Source organism: Notolepis coatsorum (assembly GCF_963971535.1).
Source record: "Notolepis coatsorum genome assembly, chromosome: 4".
Classification (NCBI taxonomy): domain Eukaryota; kingdom Metazoa; phylum Chordata; class Actinopteri; order Aulopiformes; family Paralepididae; genus Notolepis; species Notolepis coatsorum.
The window spans coordinates 131,211,360-131,232,398 of record NC_140168.1 but is presented as its reverse complement, the minus strand read 5'-3'; the positions used below and the strand labels follow the sequence as shown (position 1 = coordinate 131,232,398).

General features: G+C 47.4%; 1 protein-coding gene across 1 annotated transcript in view; it reads left to right on the top strand.

The window, feature by feature from the left end:
- LOC311226696 (uncharacterized protein) overlaps positions 1 to 20,757 on the top strand; it is a gene marked incomplete at both ends in the record, with an annotated part of 43,454 nt that extends 22,697 nt beyond the window's left edge. Inside the window, 3 exons of the mRNA XM_084312108.1 lie at positions 7,033 to 7,059; positions 18,762 to 18,937; positions 20,389 to 20,757. Coding sequence (XP_084168234.1) covers positions 7,033 to 7,059; positions 18,762 to 18,937; positions 20,389 to 20,757 — 572 coding nt within the window. The remainder of the gene's footprint in view (positions 1 to 7,032; positions 7,060 to 18,761; positions 18,938 to 20,388) is intronic.
- Positions 20,758 to 21,039: the final 282 nt, after the last annotated feature.

Sequence of the window (21,039 nt, the reverse complement as noted above, 5' to 3'; positions counted from 1 at the left end):
CCTCACGAGGTTGAATCCCAAACGATAGTGGAAATCAACGATGCTCTTCTCCGGGTACCACGTTCCAAATCAATATAATCCAACCAGGAATGGTTCTGCAATCGCCGACGCCGATTCTCCTGTGTACATGTCCAACGGTTCTCCGCCTAGGACTCCTCGGGTGTGGGCGACGTATTTAGGCCACACAGCCTGGTTAAGTACACTAGCTAAAGACACAACGAACCGCTGGGTAATGTTACACACGAAAGAACTGTGGCCGCACGATATACAATAAATGAACGACTATATACTTCACATTAGATTAAGTCGAACTCAACGTTACTTCATTAAACTCTGACACTTTTACCATTCTATTCGCACGCGGTTCTCAATGCTCTGTTAGACGCAAGGTTGCTCACTTCACTGCACGTTGACTCGTGGTGAAGGTGGGTAAGGTACTGAACGTAACTGAATTGAACTAAGCGACTAAGCACGGTGTGTGCACCTTGCGCTGTATTTATACTTAAGTGAATATCTAGTCACAACCTCAGTCCTTGTCTGGTATCACTACGCTGACTCCGGGCATGTTCCGACATGCCTGCAGTTGTCTTTGAACTTGCCGTTGGGGGCTTGCGCGCTGGCGCCTGGGGGCGCTGTCCAATAGGAGAGCGAATATTACTCTGGTCTGAACGCAGGTAAAGGGATATTCCGTGTATATATATAAATAATATACAAAGTATATCAAACAATAAAGGTAGATTCTCAGTTTAATCTGGCACTTCACAACAGCCGCCTCCTAATTAGTCCGCACCTAATTAGTTAAAGGGAGACAGATTAATAGTCCAGTCAACTGCTCAATGTCTGTTGTGGGGAGTAGGGCAATCTACAAAGTCAGTGGGTCATGATCGTCATCAGGGGGGTCAGGGAGCCTCGGCAACTCTATCAGCCTCGCCACGGGTCGGGTGTGACAGTGAGGCAGGTCGGCCATCCTGGGTATACTGGGCTGTGCTCGCCACTTGCGACAGTATAGACAGGTCCGCTGGAAGCGTCGTACTGCTTCTCTTCCTTGCAGTATCCAATAGCGACGTCGGATCTCAGCGAAGACTCTCTCTGCCCCAGCGTGGTGCACATCCTCGTCGTATTTCTTTATGATGAGCTCGGTGACCTTGTGTCGGCTGTTGAGGACTATAGGAGACTTGACGTCATCCGTTAAGTCCGGGGCCCGTCTCAGACGACCACACACCCTGATGAGGCCATGGGTGTCGCGCTCGGGGGCCAAGTGGAGCAGTCTGCTGTCTGACGGGATTGGCTTTGTTTCCTGCAGGCAGTCTAGCTCGTCGGGGAACGAGTCTCTTTGGGCTCGCTGTAGCAGAAGGAGTTCTGCCTCTTCGTAGTTCGATGCGTTAATGTCGGTAGTGGGGGGAACCTCAGGGTGGTGCCACAGAAATGTCTTTAGATGCGCACTCTCAAAGGTGAGGCAGTCGTCTATGTTAGGGTCAGTGGGGACTGGGGTGTGCGTCAACCCACAGAACATAGATTTCTTGATCTCTGCCTCCTCTTGACTAGCCTCCTGAGGGGTTGGGGTAGGCCACTCTTCCTCCGGGAGCTTGAGGAACTCAGGACCATCACTGTAGATATTGTGACGTGTGAGGTCATCTAGGGACATCCCCTGTGTGATGACATCGGCTGGGTTCTGTTTCGTGTCCACGTACCTCCAGCACGCTGATCCTACTCGGTCTTGAATCTCTGTGATTCTGACTCCCACGAAGACCTTGTATCTACAAGAATCGGACTGGATCCATGTGAGTACGGTCATGGAGTCTGACCACAAGATTGTTCTTTGCACCGGGATGGTGAGTTCACGTTGGATTAACGTGGCGAGTTGCGCTCCTACCAGAGCTGCGCAGAGCTCTAGACGCGGGATCGATTGTTGCTTGCGGGGGGCTATCCTTGAGCGAGCCAGGATGAAGGCTGTGTGTATTTCTCCTCCCTCCTCTCGGGCCCGCAAGTAAGCCACCAAACCGTAGGCCACTTCTGAGGCGTCGCTGAAGACGTGCAGGTCCATCTGGCACGTCTCCAGCCGCACTGTGGGTGGGAAGTAGCTTCTGAGCGAGTTGAGTTCTCTCTCCCACTCTCTCCTGGTGGAAGCTAGGTGGTCGGGTATGGGGTCGTCCCAGCCCTGTTCCTTGACATTTTCACCCTTTATGGTCTTCAGGTCTCTTCTAATGGTACGGATTGTCATTGTTTCTTCGCTCCCCCGCAGACCCAGCCGGGCTGCGGCGGATGCGAGGAGGAGAGTCTTTTCTGACCCATCGTCTAGGACGGCGTAAGTGTCCATGACCTTGTCCTCGTAGCTTAAGATCACTCGGACCACCTTCAAGAGCACTCGGGAGCCCCCGCTCTTCGCAGGGTCTATGTACATGACGTTCACTCTCGAGCTGCTTGGGGGTACGGGTTTCTTCTTGTTGCTGTCGTGTAGGACCTCCAAGTGGGCGCCGTCGCACTTGCTGCATCTTTTCTTTAGGCGGCACTCAGCTGCCATATGGCTGCGCGCGCAGCGGAAGCAGCGGCGGTTGGCTTTGATCCACTGACTCCCCTCGTCAGCGGTCAGCTTCTTGAAGGTGTCACATTGAGACAGCCAATGTTCCTTTTCACAGTACTGGCATACAATCTTCCACTTCCCCTTGGTCTGGGGGGTGCTGTGGTTCTTGTGCTGCGGCACTGACTCGGCCTGGTGCATAACGGTCACTGACCGCCGGTTATCGTTGGACCTCCGAGGTCCATCTCTTGGGCTAGATCCACTCCACACGAATGTGTCCAGTCGTAGGCTGCTAACTTCCCTTGCGAGGAAAGCGGCCAGGTCTAGGAGGGATGGCTCTGGGCCGTTGGGATCACGGTGGTCTCTCTGCCGCCGAAAACGCTCTTGGCGGGCTGGAGGGAGCTTCTCCAGTATTCGCTCCACATTCGAATTTGCATACAGTTCATATCTCCCTTTCTCCTTTTGGGACCCCAGCATCCCCACGAGGGATTGTACCTTGATAGAGAGGTCATCCAGTGCTCTATTGTCTTTGGCTGGGGGGAGGCGGTCGATATCCCGTATTTCTTGGATCACGTAATCCCATATGCGTCCATAACGCTGGTCGAGGGCCACCAGAGCCGCGGAGTATGGGGTGCTTGAGTTGGAATATGCCAGCGCTATGTTATGCGCTCTGGGCACCTTGAGATGCTTGAGGAGGATGGCATATTTGTACGACTCGTCGGGGACATCGGACATCATAGTCTCCAAACACATGCGTAATTCCGTGTACTGTGCTCTGTCCTCGCGCGTAAAGTCTGGGAACGTCGGTGTGCCAAGGTACGATGCCATGGATGGCTGGTACATTGGTGAGCGTAGGGGAAGAGGCCTCCTGGGCGAGTCTCCCCGTACGTGTGGTCGTGGGTTAGTACTTGGTGGGTACCAGAGGCCGGGTCCCCAGGTGCTGTTCCTCGGTGCTGACTGTACGTCAAACTCACCCGTGAGTTGGGTCGGGGGTTTGTAGTGCAGTGACTCGGGGCTGAAGTCGGGGCTGTACTGGGCCTCCTGGTCCAAAGTACGTTCGTGCTGGTGGGCTTGATATTCCTCCTCTTCCTCTTCCTCTTCTAGGTCCTGGAGTCTTCTAGTTAGTCTCTCGGCGACGTAGGCCGGCTCCTCCTGTTGGCTGGGTCTCGTATGGACCGGTCGGGGAGGGGGCTCGGAGACGTAGACAGGTTCCTCCTGTTGGCCGGGTCCCGGGTCGCTTTGTCGGGTAGGGGAAGGTGCCCTAGACCCTTGTCGTGATGATCTCCGGGAGCTCCGTGCGGAGAGAGGGGGTGTCGCCCTGGCGATCAATTGTTCTATCATCTGCGCCTGCAGCCTGTCGCGCTCTGCTTTGCGCTGGGCATTGGCGGCGTCGCGCTGTGCATTGGCGCGGTCTCGTTCGATGTTCTCTTCCGTCTGAAGGCGCCTCTCCTCCAGTCTTATGCGGTCGTCCTCACTCCTTTGTTGCGCCTGGAGGCGCTCTCGTTCGGTTGCAGAGTGTTCGCACTCACTAAGGGCTTGCGCTTGGAGTTGCGCGTGAAGGCGCTCTCGTTCCGCTGCAGAGTGTTCGCGCTCGCTTAATTGTTGCGCTTGGAGGCGCTCTCGTTCCGCTGCAGAGTGTTCGCGCTCGCTTAATTGTTGCGCCTGGAGGCGCTCTCGTTGTTCGCGCTCGCTCATCTGTTGAGCCTGGAGGCGCTCTCGTTCCATGGCAGAGTGTTCGCACTCACTTAATTGTTGTGCCCGGAGGCGCTCTCGTTCCACGGCAGAGTGTTCGCGCTCACTAAGGGCTTGCGCTTGGAGTTGCGCGTGGAGGCGCTCTCTTTCCGTGGCAGAGTGTTCGCGCTCACTAAGCGTCTTTGCTTGAAGCCGGTCGCGCTCACCCTGGAGTCGGTCTCTTTCGGTTGAGGCTGTCAGCGTGGCGATCAAGGCTTGCGCCAGTCTCTGGTCCGCCTCGCTGGGGGATGACACTGACGGAGGTGATCGGGTGCTGACAGGGCTTGTTGGAGATCTGTTCTCCTGGCGCGCTCCGAGGTCTATCTCCTGGGCGCGGTTCTCTTCTCTTGGTTGTGTGTCGGGTTCTATCCCTGGAGCGCGTTCTTTATCCTGGAGCGCTCCGGGGTCTATCCCGGTGACGCTGTCTGGAGGTATAGTCATGTCATGTCCCACCTGGTCCCCCCCGTGAGCTGAGTCAGTTTCGTTTGAACCCACTGGGGTCTCTACTGGCAGGGTCGCCAAGTCGATAGGATTGGACATGCTTAGACTATCCGATTTATCCGTATTTAACGTCTGTTTAGATAAGCTAGGGGGTAGAACGAAAGCGAATTCCTCCAGATATGGAGGTAGCTGATGTTTGCGCTGCGGGCGTTCTAGCTTAGGGGAGCCGCTTGGGGAGTGTTCACCGCTGGCCATGTCAATATTAATATTATATTAAATATTACACTGATACCCTCCGGCTCGAAGGACCAATTGTAACTGAGGGGTTACAAAACCCTGACTGTATTACAGATTGTGATAGATTAAACCACTGCTAGTTATGTACTTTAATTACTGGCCAGACAGTACATCAAATATAGATGGTGAACACCCACAAGAATACGGCATTGACAAAGAAATAGTATTTGAGGGTAATTTATTATTATTAGGCAACGTTAGGTTACAGAATGAGAATTAGGGTCGCGCTTGTATGGCGAAGAATATACGTAAAGTCAGTCAAGAGCATGAGTCACTAAGAATAGCAGGAATCCTACGATGGGTCTAAGTTGACGCCACCTGTCGTATAGTAGCAACTATATAGGGCAACACTGGTACCGACTGGAGACAATGGGTTCCCTCCGGGGGTGTAAGGCCTGGAGGGTAGAGGAATGTCCGGGTACTCCGTCTGATTCAATGAGGAATAAAGAGACTCCAGGTACAGGAGTCGGTCCTTGTAAACTCCCTTGATCAGCAGCAAAGTAATAATTGTAATCCAGATGCTCGACAGCATTGATGACTGCTAGCCAGCCCCGTCCACGAGGCCGACCCGAGTTGTAATCCTCACGAGGTTGAATCCCAAACGATAGTGGAAATCAACGATGCTCTTCTCCGGGTACCACGTTCCAAATCAATATAATCCAACCAGGAATGGTTCTGCAATCGCCGACGCCGATTCTCCTGTGTACATGTCCAACGGTTCTCCGCCTAGGACTCCTCGGGTGTGGGCGACGTATTTAGGCCACACAGCCTGGTTAAGTACACTAGCTAAAGACACGACGAACCGCTGGGTAATGTTACACACGAAAGAACTGTGGCCGCACGATATACAATAAATGAACGACTATTTACTTCACATTAGATTAAGTCGAACTCAACGTTACTTCATTAAACTCTGACACTTTTACCATTCTATTCGCACGCGGTTCTCAATGCTCTGTTAGACGCAAGGTTGCTCACTTCACTGCACGTTGACTCGTGGTGAAGGTGGGTAAGGTACTGAACGTAACTGAATTGAACTAAGCGACTAAGCACGGTGTGCGCACCTTGCGCTGTATTTATACTTAAGTGAATATCTAGTCCCAACCTCAGTCCTTGTCTGGTATCACTACGCTGACTCCGGGCATGTTCCGACATGCCTGCAGTTGTCTTTGAACTTGCCGTTGGGGGCTTGCGCGCTGGCGCCTGGGGGCGCTGTCCAATAGGAGAGCGAATATTACTCTGGTCTGAACGCAGGTAAAGGGATATTCCGTGTATATATATAAATAATATACAAAGTATATCAAACAATAAAGGTAGATTCTCAGTTTAATCTGGCCCTTCACAACAGTTAGAGTTTGTCTTAGAGAATGGCAATATTCTTTCGGAGTTGGTTATGCCTTATGGTTAAGGTTAGGCATGGTTAAGGTTAAGGTTAAGGTTAGGCATAGTTTCGGAGTTGCTTAAGGTTAAAGGGTTAAGTTTAGGCGCTGTTAAGGAGCTGGTTAAGGTTAGAGTTTGTCTTAGAGAATGGCAATATTCTTTCGGAGTTGGTTATGCCTTATGGTTAAGGTTAGGCATGGTTAAGGTTAAGGTTAAGGTTAGGCATAGTTTCGGAGTTGCTTAAGGTTAAAGGGTTAAGTTTAGGCGCTGTTAAGGAGCTGGTTAAGGTTAGAGTTTGTCTTAGAGAATGGCAATAGACAGCCTATTTCCGCGTTGCAGCGCGAGGCAATAGACAGCCTATTTCCGCGCGACAGCTCTCAGCAGCCTCGTTGCGCGTCCTGAGGCTGCCGCGGGGCGTGGCCGCGCCTGTCACGTGCCTGTCGGGGCCAATCAGGCCTACCCAGGAAGTAACTTACAGTTGCGGAACAGTAACAGGCGGACGGGCAGCCATACTTAGGGCAGTAATATTTCTTTACACAAAAAAGACTGAAGTGTAAAATAAAATAAAAAGGCAACCATGATTGCAACATTTAAACCAAAATTGTTGACTTTAGTTGCTGAAATTAAAATATCTGTACTTGTATTTCCTTTCATTTTTACCTCAGAGATGAAGAGGATGCAGACATATGCAGGTACCCTCCTGTGAATATGCACTGCTATCACTTTCTGTCTGAACACATGTATCACTATATGAATTCATACAATCATTCATTAATTTCCTCATTGAAAATGTGTGAATTGCGGGCGGCTGGGTGGCGCAGCGGTCTAAGCGCTCGTCACCAACGAGTGAGACACCGATATACAATCCGGCTGTCAGCGTTGCCTCCGGCTTGGGCCGGCCGTCATACTGACTCAATTAGCAGTGTCAGCGGGAGGGAAGTCGATGGGTGGTAATCTGGTCGTTGTGAACAGCGACTCCTACAGGTTGGTCAGGAGGCCTGTGAAGTGTCTTTTCTTCATTCATGTATCTCTATCTAAGTTCATTGATCGTATAGTGTTGTATATCACCCTTTCCTCTGCATTGGTTTAGGTATTTTTAGATGTTCGGTTTCAAGTAAGAGGAGACTGACGATATGGTCAAAATCAACGGGCGGCGGTGTTTATTAATAAAACAGCTTTAGGAATTAAAACAGTACATCGTCTCTTTGGTTCAATCTAATTGTCTCTTTCATTTCAATCTAATCGTCTCTCGGTGCTGTTCGCTGTCTCAGGTTGTCCATGGCCAACACGCGGCTTCTCTTGGTGGTGGTTGCCAAGGCAACCTTGGGTCTCCGTCAGTCTCAGCGCTCAAGCAAGGAGCGCTTGATTTCATCTCTCTCCGTGGCAGGATCTCCTGCTGCGAAGCGATTTTCTGTCATTGGGTGTCAGTGGCTCTGAGTCTCCGGCTCGGCTCTCAAGCTCCGGTTGGTGATCCTCTCTCCGTCGGTGGAGGTTCAGCGCTCAGCCAGGAGCGCTCATCTCCAGGTTCCTTTTGTCAGCCGGTGTGTGTGTCGCTCCAGGTCTGTCTGTCTCTCCAGGTCCCTTTTGGTGTGAGTCCTGTCTCTAGTGTGTCGCCATCAGCCCTTTTTATCAGAGGAGAGAGAGAGAGAGAGAGAGAGGGAGGGGGAGACAGAGAGCGAGAGGGGGGGGGGGAGACCCTGCCTGCCTATTCACGTCCACTTATTTTTGGTCACATTCCAGCAGAACTTGTCTTGATGGTGTCCTGTGACCACATGTTACACAATTTCTTCTGCTGACACAACCTCCTGGGTCCTCTGACAACGGTTTTCACAGTTTGAATCTGCTGACACTTTAATCATTACTTAATGAGAGGGTAGTTTTTCACTGAGTAATACATCATCATGCTTGTGACTAAAAATGTTTACATAGTCTAGATAAGAACCAGACTACTTTTTCAGACAGTGCCCAGATAACAAACCATATATCCCCGTCCTTTAATAGAACACTTTATTTTCCTGATGAACATTTGACCAATACTGTATAATTTTAGCTTCTAGTTTTAAGAGTTTTTATTCTTTATTGTGACTAAGTTATTCTAATTGTTCTAAGAGTTATGCCTACATGTAACTTTATTAGTTTTCTCTATATCCTTGATGCATTTTGAACATTTGGCCTCACTTGAGTGCTGCTGACTTATCTATCTGAGAGGCTCTTTTTACAGTCCGATTTACTCTGTCCCCTGACCACTCTGCCATGTCGTAACTTGAAAGTCCTTACTTAGGGTAGGGGTCAGTTTTATTGTCTTTAAGGTCAGCCATCTGTTTTCTGGGGAGTCAACCGCCTCTACCCTAGGGTCTCAGAAATACCTTCACATGGTGTTCTAAATAGCCTTTCTATCAATCAGCATTTTGTCTTTCAAATCATTTTCCTTGTACATTTCACTTGCATTTATTCATGTTTTCATTTAGAAATATACGACAATCCACCCTTAGGGGGTTTAATAACCTCCTATACATCATTAATATTCTAAATTAAACATGTTTAAAATCATTCTCATAATTTTTGCTAATATTTTCTAAAAATTCTCAAAAAAATCCAAAATTTACCCAAATCGAACTACAAACCCCTTTCCATCTGTACAGTTACAAAATCATCATTTCACCTACTTTTCCCTCCTTTCACAGTTTATATACATTATCAGTTACATCCAGTCTAGGTCCGTCTCTCTATGCAAAGAGATGATCGTACCATTCTCAGCTTCTTTTCGTTTAAGACTATATTTATCCATGTACTTAGCTTAAATGTCTATTTTGTGTAATGGACTCTGCAAGAAAAGATTAATACATCACCCCACTAAAATATTAACACTCTAAACATTTGAGGGAAATTCAAACAAGCAACATAAATCATTTTTACTCCTTAAAAAGACCACTGAGGCCTCAATTATCCTTCGCTTTCATCCCTGTCAGTTATCCCTGTTTAAACCTCCTAAGGCCTTTACTGCTAACTCGTTTTTGACCGTTTTCTTCTTGTTGTATCTTGTGCTAATCACCGCCCCTTCTTCGTTGTATGCAGGTCTCTGGTACTGCTCCGATTTTCGACAGAAGGAAACGATTTTCCCTCTGTCCTTTTTGCATTTTGGATTATTATTTACAAAACACACAATAGATTGGAAACATTTATTTTCACAGATACATCTTTACTGTTCTGCATTTTGACAATACATTTTTCTCCAATTCATTATCTATGTATTTCACAGCTTCTTACGTTAGCATTCAATCAAATCATCTTTGTCTCATTTCTTTTTGTGCTGTACTGTTTTACTAGATCAAATATCTTAAGATCAACACAACTACCTCCACCCTTGACAGTGGAATAACCATTATTTCACTTTCAAATACCTCGTTTCCCGACAGCTCCTCGGTCCGGACAGTCAGCTCTAGACGAGGCCAATCACCAACAGAACCCATGTGCATGGTCAACAAACCACAGTCCCTTTAAACACACATCACACACACTCCGCCAGCTTTCAACAAGCCGGTGCAGAGTCTTCCATAAGTCAATCATCAAATTCACATGTCTGCACCCTACATGAACACTAACTGGCCAAATTGCGACCAACAACCTACAGAGCTTTCTTATAGACAGAGAAATATGTTCCCCCAACACTTACCATAACCCAAAAAGTGACACAACCCTCCAGATTCTACATCTGGAGCCTTAATGAGCGGAAAACAAACCATGAACCAGCTCCCGTCCATTCTCAGTTTCCAGCTCATTATCTCAGACCTCCTACCAGTCTCGCTGTGTCACCACCACCTGCTATCCCTGACCGGCGAGAGAACCCTCCCAGCCAGCCAGTTCCTATAACTATCAGAGTACCAAACAAAAACAAAGAAAATCGTAAATAAACAAAAAAAATTGTGAGTGCCTACATGCTACACACCCATCCAACAGAATTAAACTATCATCTAGAGGCATAAGTACCCCCGCAAAAACTTAAGACAGCAAAATTAAAAATCCAAAAAGAAACAAAATAAGTAATGAAATAATAATATTGTTGTTTTTTTTTTTCTTTTTTTTTTCATTTTTTTTTTTTTTTTAATTCCTTAATTCAAACTTGACCACCCTTTGATCAAGTATGTAATCACTACTATAAATAGTCCTTTGTTTCTAACCCTGTCTAACATTAAATGTTCCATTGTTCCTGTCTAAAACCAACTGTTTAACCCTTCTCTGACACCGTCTGGTTCAGAGTTCACATGACCACAAGAGCCATTGCGGTGACCATTTTTCTCTCTCTCTCCAATCTGTGCAGCCGGGCCAGGCTGCACAGGTGGGAGATACCAAAAATCGTCCACCATACCATTCTCCCCTACGTTTTCCTCACTGCCACAGCAAGAGTTGATCAGACACACTGTAGCAAAAAGGAAAACCCATGATTTGTCTATCAATTAACTGTTAGTACGATTGGCTCATGCATCTGTCAGTCATTTCATCTCTCCCTGTTAGTTGCACATCCATCTTAGTCGCTTCCACTCATAATCTAATGTACCAACGCTTCTATATATTTTTTATTCTATTTTTGTTCCAATCAGTCCTTCTTCCCATTTTAACTTATTAATAACTCTATTTTCCCGAGCACTATTAGCTCCGCTTGTGCATTCCTGCCTCGTTCTTAATTAACCTATGACCTATGCAGACACCCCCTCTGACAATGTCCCAACTCTCCACATTCCCAGCAACCCTGTTTGGACTCTTGCTTCTTTCCGGACGTTCGCTGAGGCCTCCACCCTTTGTAACATGACCGAGCGAAATGGCCAACCTCCCCACAACCCCAGCACACAGCCGACGCCGGCCATCCCAGGGGTTCCAGTTTACCCAGTTTACCACGACTCCCACAGTCTCTCGGCTGGCCCTCCACAGTCCTCGCCAGGTCCACCCCTCTCCTGTCCTCTGGTCGCATGTCCTGTTGCCTGGAGGAGAGAGGGGCATACCTGTCCTTTTCTGCTGCCTCTCCTCGGGCCTTCTCTTGTTGGGAGGGGCCTGGAAACTCACCCCTCCTGCGGTCCTGTTCACCCTGTCGTGGCCCAGCTCCCTGTCCGGGCAACGGAGCACAGGGCATTCTTTGATCACGGCGGCCTAGGTCAGACGCTCGAAGCATGATCTCAACAGCTGTCGCTTCTAGTAGCACAGTCTTTCTCGCCAGTTCTCGTCCCAGTCTCTGAGTCTCGTGTGCGGCTTGACCGATCTCCAGCTGTGTCTTCATCAGATCTCGATGAACTGCCTCGTGTTGTTCGAACGCCGTCACAAACGCTCTCTGTTGTCTATAGTATGCTGCCTCTTCCCCCATCTCAGCACGGGCGGTTTGACGTCCCATCGTTGGGCTCCGCCTCTCATCTTGGCTCTGGTGCTGAGGGCAGGGTGGATATGGGAAACGGGTGGGCTGTAGAAACTGTCCGTGTATTCCATACCTGCTGTCGGTCTCAGTTCCAGCCATCCGGCCAGAGTGGACTTCGTGGGACTGCTGTAACCTCAGTCTCTTTTTCTGCCCCTTGGTTAAACCGCAGTCGCCTGCAATGGACACTCCAGCTTGAATCGGTTCTGGTTGGAGTAACACCGTTGTCACTGGCTCACTCCCCTGTATTGGAATCAAAGTCAACATTCCAAGTCCCTCTGTCGTACTGGTCACATGAGAGAAGTCCCAATCAATAAAATCATTATCACCGGCAAAGTCTATCTGGGAAATGTCTGCAGAGGCTCTCGGCCTACTCCCCCCAATGGCCTGATCACTATTTTCCATATTGTTGTCGCTGTTATTCTATTGTTTTTGCATCTAACGCTTCAGTTGTTCCTATCAATGTTCCTCTAAGGTGAACTTCCTATGCTACTGTCATTCACTTCCCTTTCAACACACTCTTGTAATCACCGTTTGAAAAAACAAGTTTCTCTGTCTTCCACTACTTCTACTTACTTGAGTTAAAACACTCACACTGTCAAATTTTTACTGTGCAGACAAGGATTGATAACTGGCTTATCATTCATACTTATACCAAGGCGCATTAAAGCCGTTTTCCCTAGATGGTTATGGAAGTCGTTAGAGCTCCTGTCCGGTCGAGCACCTGTACCGAAAGAAAGCAGAAACATCCAGACTTAATACAGTGGCATTTCCCTTATTATTTCCACTCTTCGTTATGCATTGGAAATGTCGGGCAACACTATACTAATATATTTAGAGAGACACAGTGTGATTTGTTTGAAAAAATAACGATACAGCTTATCTTGTTTTTTGTCCGTTCCTTCAACAGGAACACTGGAGTTTTCCAATCCCCTGTGTGCTCTCTCCACCTGATTTCCTGGGAAATATAATCATTAATCCCCTTCCTATCCATTGTCTAATAATCCTTTGTAAACCTGGTCCTTCATCTGATTCTAATCTCTCTTTGCTTGATGAATCTGTTCATCCTAACCTTATTTCTTACTTTTAAATGCCCGATTAGCATATCGACTAAATGTATTATTCGCTTTCGCTTCACTTCTCATACTACATCCATTTCATTCATCCTTACACACAACCATTACCCCCCACAACACTTAATAAAAATTACTCAGTGTTGCTACTGCTACCAGCCACCTAATCAGGGAAAACAATAAACTTCTAGCAACTTAGATCACTAAAACCCCGACCGACACATAGTACAGCTGGCCACGTTAATAATTTCATGGACACCCGCACTATGCCACCGCAATATTCACCCAGTTCTCTGAATATACAAAGAACCGTCAACTCACAGCCCAAAGCGTCCTCCCTTCAGTTTCGAACCTGAACGGAAACACCCCAAGCTTTACCACACCAAGAATATTACAAATCATCCTACCACCACCTGCACCTAGACAGGCCAGCGCCCATCCGGTACCTACTTCACATACACAATAACAACGTAGTTCAAATAAACCTACAACCAAATGCCCACAACACGCCACAAACCTAGGGATGGCGAAATACAAGGAGAGACAGAGGGGGGGGCGAAAGGAAAAGAAAAAAGGAGGGAGGGATACAGGGATACAGGGACTAAGGGGAGGAAAGGGGGGGGGGGGGGGGCACACAATGCAACATTAACTATTACCAAAACCGTCTACACTCAACCAGCAGAATACCCCATTTATCCTTATGTAATCCTATTTTAGCAAGTAACACTATATTAATATACCCAATACTCCAAACCCATGATGAATTGAAAATGGGGGACCCTGATGTAAACAAGACGAAAGTCTTTCTCCGGTCTGCATCCCCTTAACAATTGTGTGTATTGAGCTGTACTGTACTGCACCCACTCTACAATCTGTTAACAAAATCTTTCAATCAATCAATCAATCAGGCAATCTATACTAAACAAAAACTCCCTTTGTGCACCTGTCCCCTCACAAAGTTAAGCCGGGAGACAGGGATGGAGCGGAGGGGGGCGGGGGTGGAGGGGGGGGGAAGGGAGGGAGGGAGGGAGGGAGGGAAGGAGGGAGGGAGGGAGGGAGGGAGGGAGGGAAGGAGGGAGGAAGAGACAGAGGAAAAAAGGGGGGGGGGGGGGTTTCACACAACCAAAGTCACAAACAAACTCACACATCTATCCCATACTATTCCACCAGCGCCATTACCCCTGGCCCATAACAAATACAGACCTACAATCAAACCAGTAAACACACCCATCATCAACAACAGAAAAAAAAAACGATAAAAAGAACTCACAAACTCCCACAGATTGCCGCGCTTCAAAACCTATTATAATCACAACTGCTCTCTATTGTTTACTGCACCTCGTTCCACCCGTAAAGGTGAAACCATAAAAGAGGCAACAGCGCCCTCCGCTGGAACGTCTTGTCCATCACCAACGCACCACAGCACTCACCACTTCCTGTAGGAGGCGCCACGCCTCCCCCGCAAGTGCGTCATTACGTAAACCACCCCAAGACGTCAACTCGACGTTCTACCTCAACCACAAAACTACAATTCCCAGAACCCTCTACACCGGAAGTCCCTGTCCACCGCCCCTCTAAGATCCCGCACTAGCAAAGAGTAGCAACACGCGAGATTCCCCGAGAGTTCAATCATGCTATATTGTTAGCACAGGTAGCTTAGCATCTTAGCTTCGTTAGCTCAGCGCCGCTAGCTCCAGCTTAGCCTAGCTTAGCATCCAACACCACTCCTCCTAAACGGCCCAGTCCCGTTGACTCGAGCGGCACAACACATCGCGACGTCTACACAACCCCAGCTATACCCCCGCAACATAACTTTAATCCTATTAAACCCCCGTTCACAGAACCTATATTATTATCCTTATTCTAGCATGCTCGCCCGCTTGGCCCCGCCGACCGAAATACACAGTATCAAACGCACCCCCAGCTCCGACGCTTCCAGTGACGTCACCGGCTCTAAAATCCCCGTTTTCTTTGATCTTTACTACATTAATTTTAGACTTCCACACCACCGTTATGAAAAATTTCAACGAACATTACACATCTCCTAGGTCCCATCACACATGTCATTCATTCAATTCACTCGACAACGCAACACAGCGTCCACACGTTAGTCGCGTCGCGCTCAGCTAATGCCGGCAGGACAGGGGTGTGGTTTCTCCCCGCTGCAGCGTTGGCCACCTGGTCCATAATAATACAAAAAATACCTTGACATTCACTCCGAGCTCCTAACATTCATCCATTCAAACACATATACTCAGCAAAACAATGTCTCATTCATAAGCATACCATTCATTTGTAAACAATCATTCCAAACGCATCTCCTTGCTTTTTTTTTTTTCACACAATATCCTCCTATTTTCTAATCCCCCGTGCAGTATTTACTTCCAAAGTGCTTCATATATCTACTGAGTCCGACTTGCTATACCCCTGAGAAACCCACTCCATTCATGTATTGTAGCCCGTGAAAGTTTCAGCAGCGCCCTATGTTGGCTTGTATCGGAGTTTATATGGCCAAATCGTGTGTTCGACCGTACTCCCCGCCACCCGTAGAGCCCCTTGCATTCATCCACGCGGCTTGATGTTCTTCAGATATCGACCTTAGCCAATCTGAGCCTAAATGACGTCGGATTAGAAGTGGTAATTCGCTTATGGAACGTCTTCCAAAGTCTATTACTCCGTCGCACCGATTCTAAGTGTGGTTTCTACAGCATTCTAGCCCGAACCCTTAACCTCTTCTCATCTCCCTGTTCTCTGTCTCTCTTCGCGGAACCAGGCTACCCCGTACTTCACCACGGTTCTCTTATACTACTCTACACTCCGTTTTCTGTTCTCTTCGTGGAACCAGGCTACCCCGTACTTCACCACGGTTCTCTTATACTACTCTACACTCCGTTTTCTGTTCTCTTCGTGGAACCAGGCTGCCCTGTACTACACCACGGTTTTTCTCTTCGTGGAACCAGGCTGCCCTGTACTACACCACGGTTTATCTCTTCGTGGAACCAGGCTGCCCTGTACTACACCACGGTTTATCTCTTTAAACTCTTTACCTTACCCTCTAATGAACCACTCCGTCACTCACAGTCCCACGTCCCGCTATCTGTGACTAATCTCCGTTCTACTGCTCCTACGCCGGTCCCCTCAAATATTTTACCTAAACCCTAGCCTATCCCCTAAGCTGATATAACTAAATATAGACATCCATTTCCTCCCCTCACTTGGCCTTGTACCAACTATAGGCATACTAACTGAACATCTCTAAGTGCAGCAGCGGTGTGTGGCTGAGACCAGAGCCAGGTTGTGAAACCTGGACCCCGGTACTCCCCCAACACCAACATTATCCTGGTCCATTTCCAACTCATTTCTACCTAATGCAATAGCAACCCCAAAAAGCGAGACTGCTTCGACCATTACTAATCTTAAACACCATCATCACTACTTACCTAGTCCCGCTGGCCTTGGCTGAAGTGGACGATCATTCAGTCGCAGAGGGCTTCGATGATGGGGAGAGAACCTCTCTGTGGTTCAACCGGTTCTGGTCGAATGCAGGACGGGTCACGGACCAATTGAAGTGTCTTTTCTTCATTCATGTATCTCTATCTAAGTTCATTGATCGTATAGTGTTGTATATCACCCTTTTCTCTGCATTGGTTTAGGTATTTTTAGATGTTCGGTTTCAAGTAAGAGGAGACTGACGATATGGTCAAAATCAACGGGCGGCGGTGTTTATTAATAAAACAGCTTTAGGAATTAAAACAGTACATCGTCTCTTTGGTTCAATCTAATTGTCTCTTTCATTTCAATCTAATCGTCTCTCGGTGCTGTTCGCTGTCTCAGGTTGTCCATGGCCAACACGCGGCTTCTCTTGGTGGTGGTTGCCAAGGCAACCTTGGGTCTCCGTCAGTCTCAGCGCTCAAGCAAGGAGCGCTTGATTTCATCTCTCTCCGTGGCAGGATCTCCTGCTGCGAAGCGATTTTCTGTCATTGGGTGTCAGTGGCTCTGAGTCTCCGGCTCGGCTCTCAAGCTCCGGTTGGTGATCCTCTCTCCGTCGGTGGAGGTTCAGCGCTCAGCCAGGAGCACTCATCTCCAGGTTCCTTTTGTCAGCCGGTGTGTGTGTCGCTCCAGGTCTGTCTGTCTCTCCAGGTCCCTTTTGGTGTGAGTCCTGTCTCTAGTGTGTCGCCATCAGCCCTTTTTATCAGAGGAGAGAGAGAGAGAGAGAGAGAGAGGGAGGGGGAGACAGAGAGCGAGAGGGGGGGGGGGAGACCCTGCCTGCCTATTCACGTCCACTTATTTTTGGTCACATTCCAGCAGAACTTGTCTTGATGGTGTCCTGTGACCACATGTTACACAATTTCTTCTGCTGACACAACCTCCTGGGTCCTCTGACAACGGTTTTCACAGTTTGAATCTGCTGACACTTTAATCATTACTTAATGAGAGGGTAGTTTTTCACTGAGTAATACATCATCATGCTTGTGACTAAAAATGTTTACATAGTCTAGATAAGAACCAGACTACTTTTTCAGACAGTGCCCAGATAACAAACCATATATCCCCGTCCTTTAATAGAACACTTTATTTTCCTGATGAACATTTGACCAATACTGTATAATTTTAGCTTCTAGTTTTAAGAGTTTTTATTCTTTATTGTGACTAAGTTATTCTAATTGTTCTAAGAGTTATGCCTACATGTAACTTTATTAGTTTTCTCTATATCCTTGATGCATTTTGAACATTTGGCCTCACTTGAGTGCTGCTGACTTATCTATCTGAGAGGCTCTTTTTACAGTCCGATTTACTCTGTCCCCTGACCACTCTGCCATGTCGTAACTTGAAAGTCCTTACTTAGGGTAGGGGTCAGTTTTATTGTCTTTAAGGTCAGCCATCTGTTTTCTGGGGAGTCAACCGCCTCTACCCTAGGGTCTCAGAAATACCTTCACATGGTGTTCTAAATAGCCTTTCTATCAATCAGCATTTTGTCTTTCAAATCATTTTCCTTGTACATTTCACTTGCATTTATTCATGTTTTCATTTAGAAATATACGACACCTGCACAGCAAGGACAGGAGATGGCGTTACACCTCGCCAATGAGAGTCCGCACTGGCAGGTGAAAAGAAGTGGCAGGCTGCCTCCACATGTATCGGAGGGGACATGTGATAGTATCTATCAACCCTCCCTAGACCGACCAGTGGGGGGCACATGCGATGTTGGGCACCGAATACCGGTTCTAATAGGAATCGGTTCCTAACTTCCGGTTCTGGAAGTTAACATATTAAAAAAAAGGAATTAATACCCTAGTTACAGTACAGCAACCAAATTAAACTGTATCAAGTCAACTGAAAATGTTAATTTTCAAAAAAAAAAAAACTCCTGCGAAATAAGCTGTGACCTATTTTGACCGGCACCTCAAAGAATCGGAATCGAGAATCGTTTAGAACAGGAATCGATATGGAGAATCGGAATCAGAACCGGAATCGTTCAAATCCAAACGATGCCCAACCCTACATGATGCGAGCAACGATCAAGACAGGGGAGGGGGGAATTGGCTCGACTAAATTGGGATGGGAGAAAAACAGAAAAAGAAGGAGAAAAAGTGAAAAAAAAAAGAAAATTGATCAAGTCAGTCCCTCGTCCATGCATTCATTCATTATTTCACTCACTCACTCACTGAAAGGGTATGAATAGTTTGTATCATCCATTCACTCACTCACTCACTCACTCACTCACTCACTCACTCACTCACTCACTCACTCACTCACTCACTCACTCACTCACTCACTCACTCACTCACTCACTCACTCACTCACTCACTCACTCACTCACTCACTCACTCACACTCACTCACTCACTCACTCCCTCACTCCCTCCCTCACTGAAAGGGTTAATAGATGAATGGTCTCGTTAACTCGTCTCTTGCGTCCCCAGTGGACGTGGTGTTGGATCAGGACACGGCACATCCCAACATCGTCCTGTCCGCAGACGGGAAGCAGGCGGGTCGTGGTGACCTGCTCCACCTCCTCCCTGACAACCCCCAGCGCTTCGACCCCGTCCTCTGTGTTCTGGGGGGGAGGGGCTTCCTGTCCGGCAGATTCTACTTCCAGGTCAGGATCAAGGTGTTAAATAAAGGGGCACTTCACACAAAAAAACAATGCCGATTTACTTTGCACATAATCTCACACACATCCAAAAACGAGTTATTGAAGATAATTTTTTTTGAATATGGCCACCAGTGATGTCATCGGGGACATTGAATCCCTGTGTTGTGTTAGGGGTGTAAAGGTAGGTATCCGTACCGAACCGTTTCAGTACTGGACCTCAGGTTCAGTACGGCTGTGTACCGAACGAATACAGCGGTATGTTAACCACTAACGACCGCCCACCGGGGGCTGTTTTTTGCACAATCTAATATAATAATTAGAATTTTTTTAATTTAACAAATCGATTATTAATTTCAATATAGAATATTCGTTGACCGTCCTACAAGTACAATTAGTTACTGCACACTACATCACCCCTGAGTGGAACATGGAAAGCCAAACTTTCCCCCACTGTACCGAAAACCCGTACCGAACCGTGATTTTTGTGTACCATTACACCCCTATGATTACAGCACCATGAAATGATAAGGTAGCAGTCCCTATAAAACGAGGTATCACTATTTTAATCTACATAATCGAATGGAGCTGTAATTAACACAACACAGGCAGTGTTGCCCACAGGATTTTCGGAGACTATGGGGGGGGGGGGGGGGGGGGGGGGTGAACCTCCGACCCTGTAGGGGGGTCCCCCCGGAACTATTTATTTTTTTACATTTTAAAGTTAAATGCATCAATCTGGTGCACTTTGAGAGCAAAATAAAGAGGCTAGATCTATGATGAACTTTGTGCTCAAAACACAAAATAGACTAGACTAGTGCTTCCCAATCCTCTCCTCGAAGCACCCCAGCCATTCAATGTATTTGTTAAATTCCACCACCAGCACAGCTGATTCAACTTAACTAGCCCTTTATTAGTTGAATCAAGGTGTGCTGGTGGTGGAATTTAACAAAGACATGGAACGGCTGGGGTGTCTCGAGGAGAGGTTTGGGAACTACTGCTACATTTGAGCCATCAAAGAAATGAAGCAAAAGTTGTTACCTGTGTTTATTTTTTAGAAAATAAAAAAATATAGCGGATTACTATTACGACTACTACCACTGCCAATACTACTGATACATCCCTATTGGCAAACTTTATATTAAAAAAAAATTGTAAAAAAAACAAAACAAAAAAGATTATTATTATTTTCTTTTTTAATACAAATATTTCTTTGGTTCATTACAACTGTGGCGGGCCGCCACAGTCTAGGTAATTAATGGGAAACCCTGACAGGGATTCAATGTCCCAGATGACATCACTGGTGGCCATATTCAAACTCAAGTGTCTTTTATTAACTTTTATGTGTGTATTTATTTATAAAATTTTTAATTTTTTTTATGTTATAAATTTAATTCCATTCATCTCAGGTATTAACCTTAAGATAAGATAAGATATCCCTTGATGTTCCCCACCAGGTGGCGGTGGGCAGCAAGACCTTCTGGGACCTGGGCGTGGTCAGAGAGTCCGTCAACCGGAAGGGGATGATCACGTCGACGCCCGAGCACGGCTATTGGACGGTGAGGCTGAGGGGCGGGGACGAGTACCGCGCGCTGGAGTCCCCATCCGTGCTGCTGCGTCCCGGCGAGAGGCCGCGCACCGTCGCCGTGTTCGTGGACTACGAGGAGGGCCGGGTGTCGTTCTTCGACGCGGAGGCCGGCTCCCACCTCTACTCCTTCACCCGGTGCTCGTTCACCGAGAGGCTGTACCCTTTCCTCAGCCCCAGCGTCAGCGACGACGGGAGGAACACAGCCCCGTTGGTCGTCACACCTGTCAGTCAATCGTGAGACATAGCTATACTAGGCCTGGAGAGAGTCACGTGATTGTTTTTAAAGGAACACGCCAACATTTTGGGAAATTAGCTTACCGTCTTCTCCAGAGAGAGACACGAAGATAGATACCAGTTTCCTCTTCCTGTGCGTTCAGTAGAAAGCGCTTTGAGATGCCTAATGTAAGGCGCTATATAAAATACATTTATTATTATTATTATTATTATTATTAAACTAAAGCTATCTGGCTGCACGTTAGCCTAGCTTAGCACAATGAATGGAAGTGGACATGTACGGGTA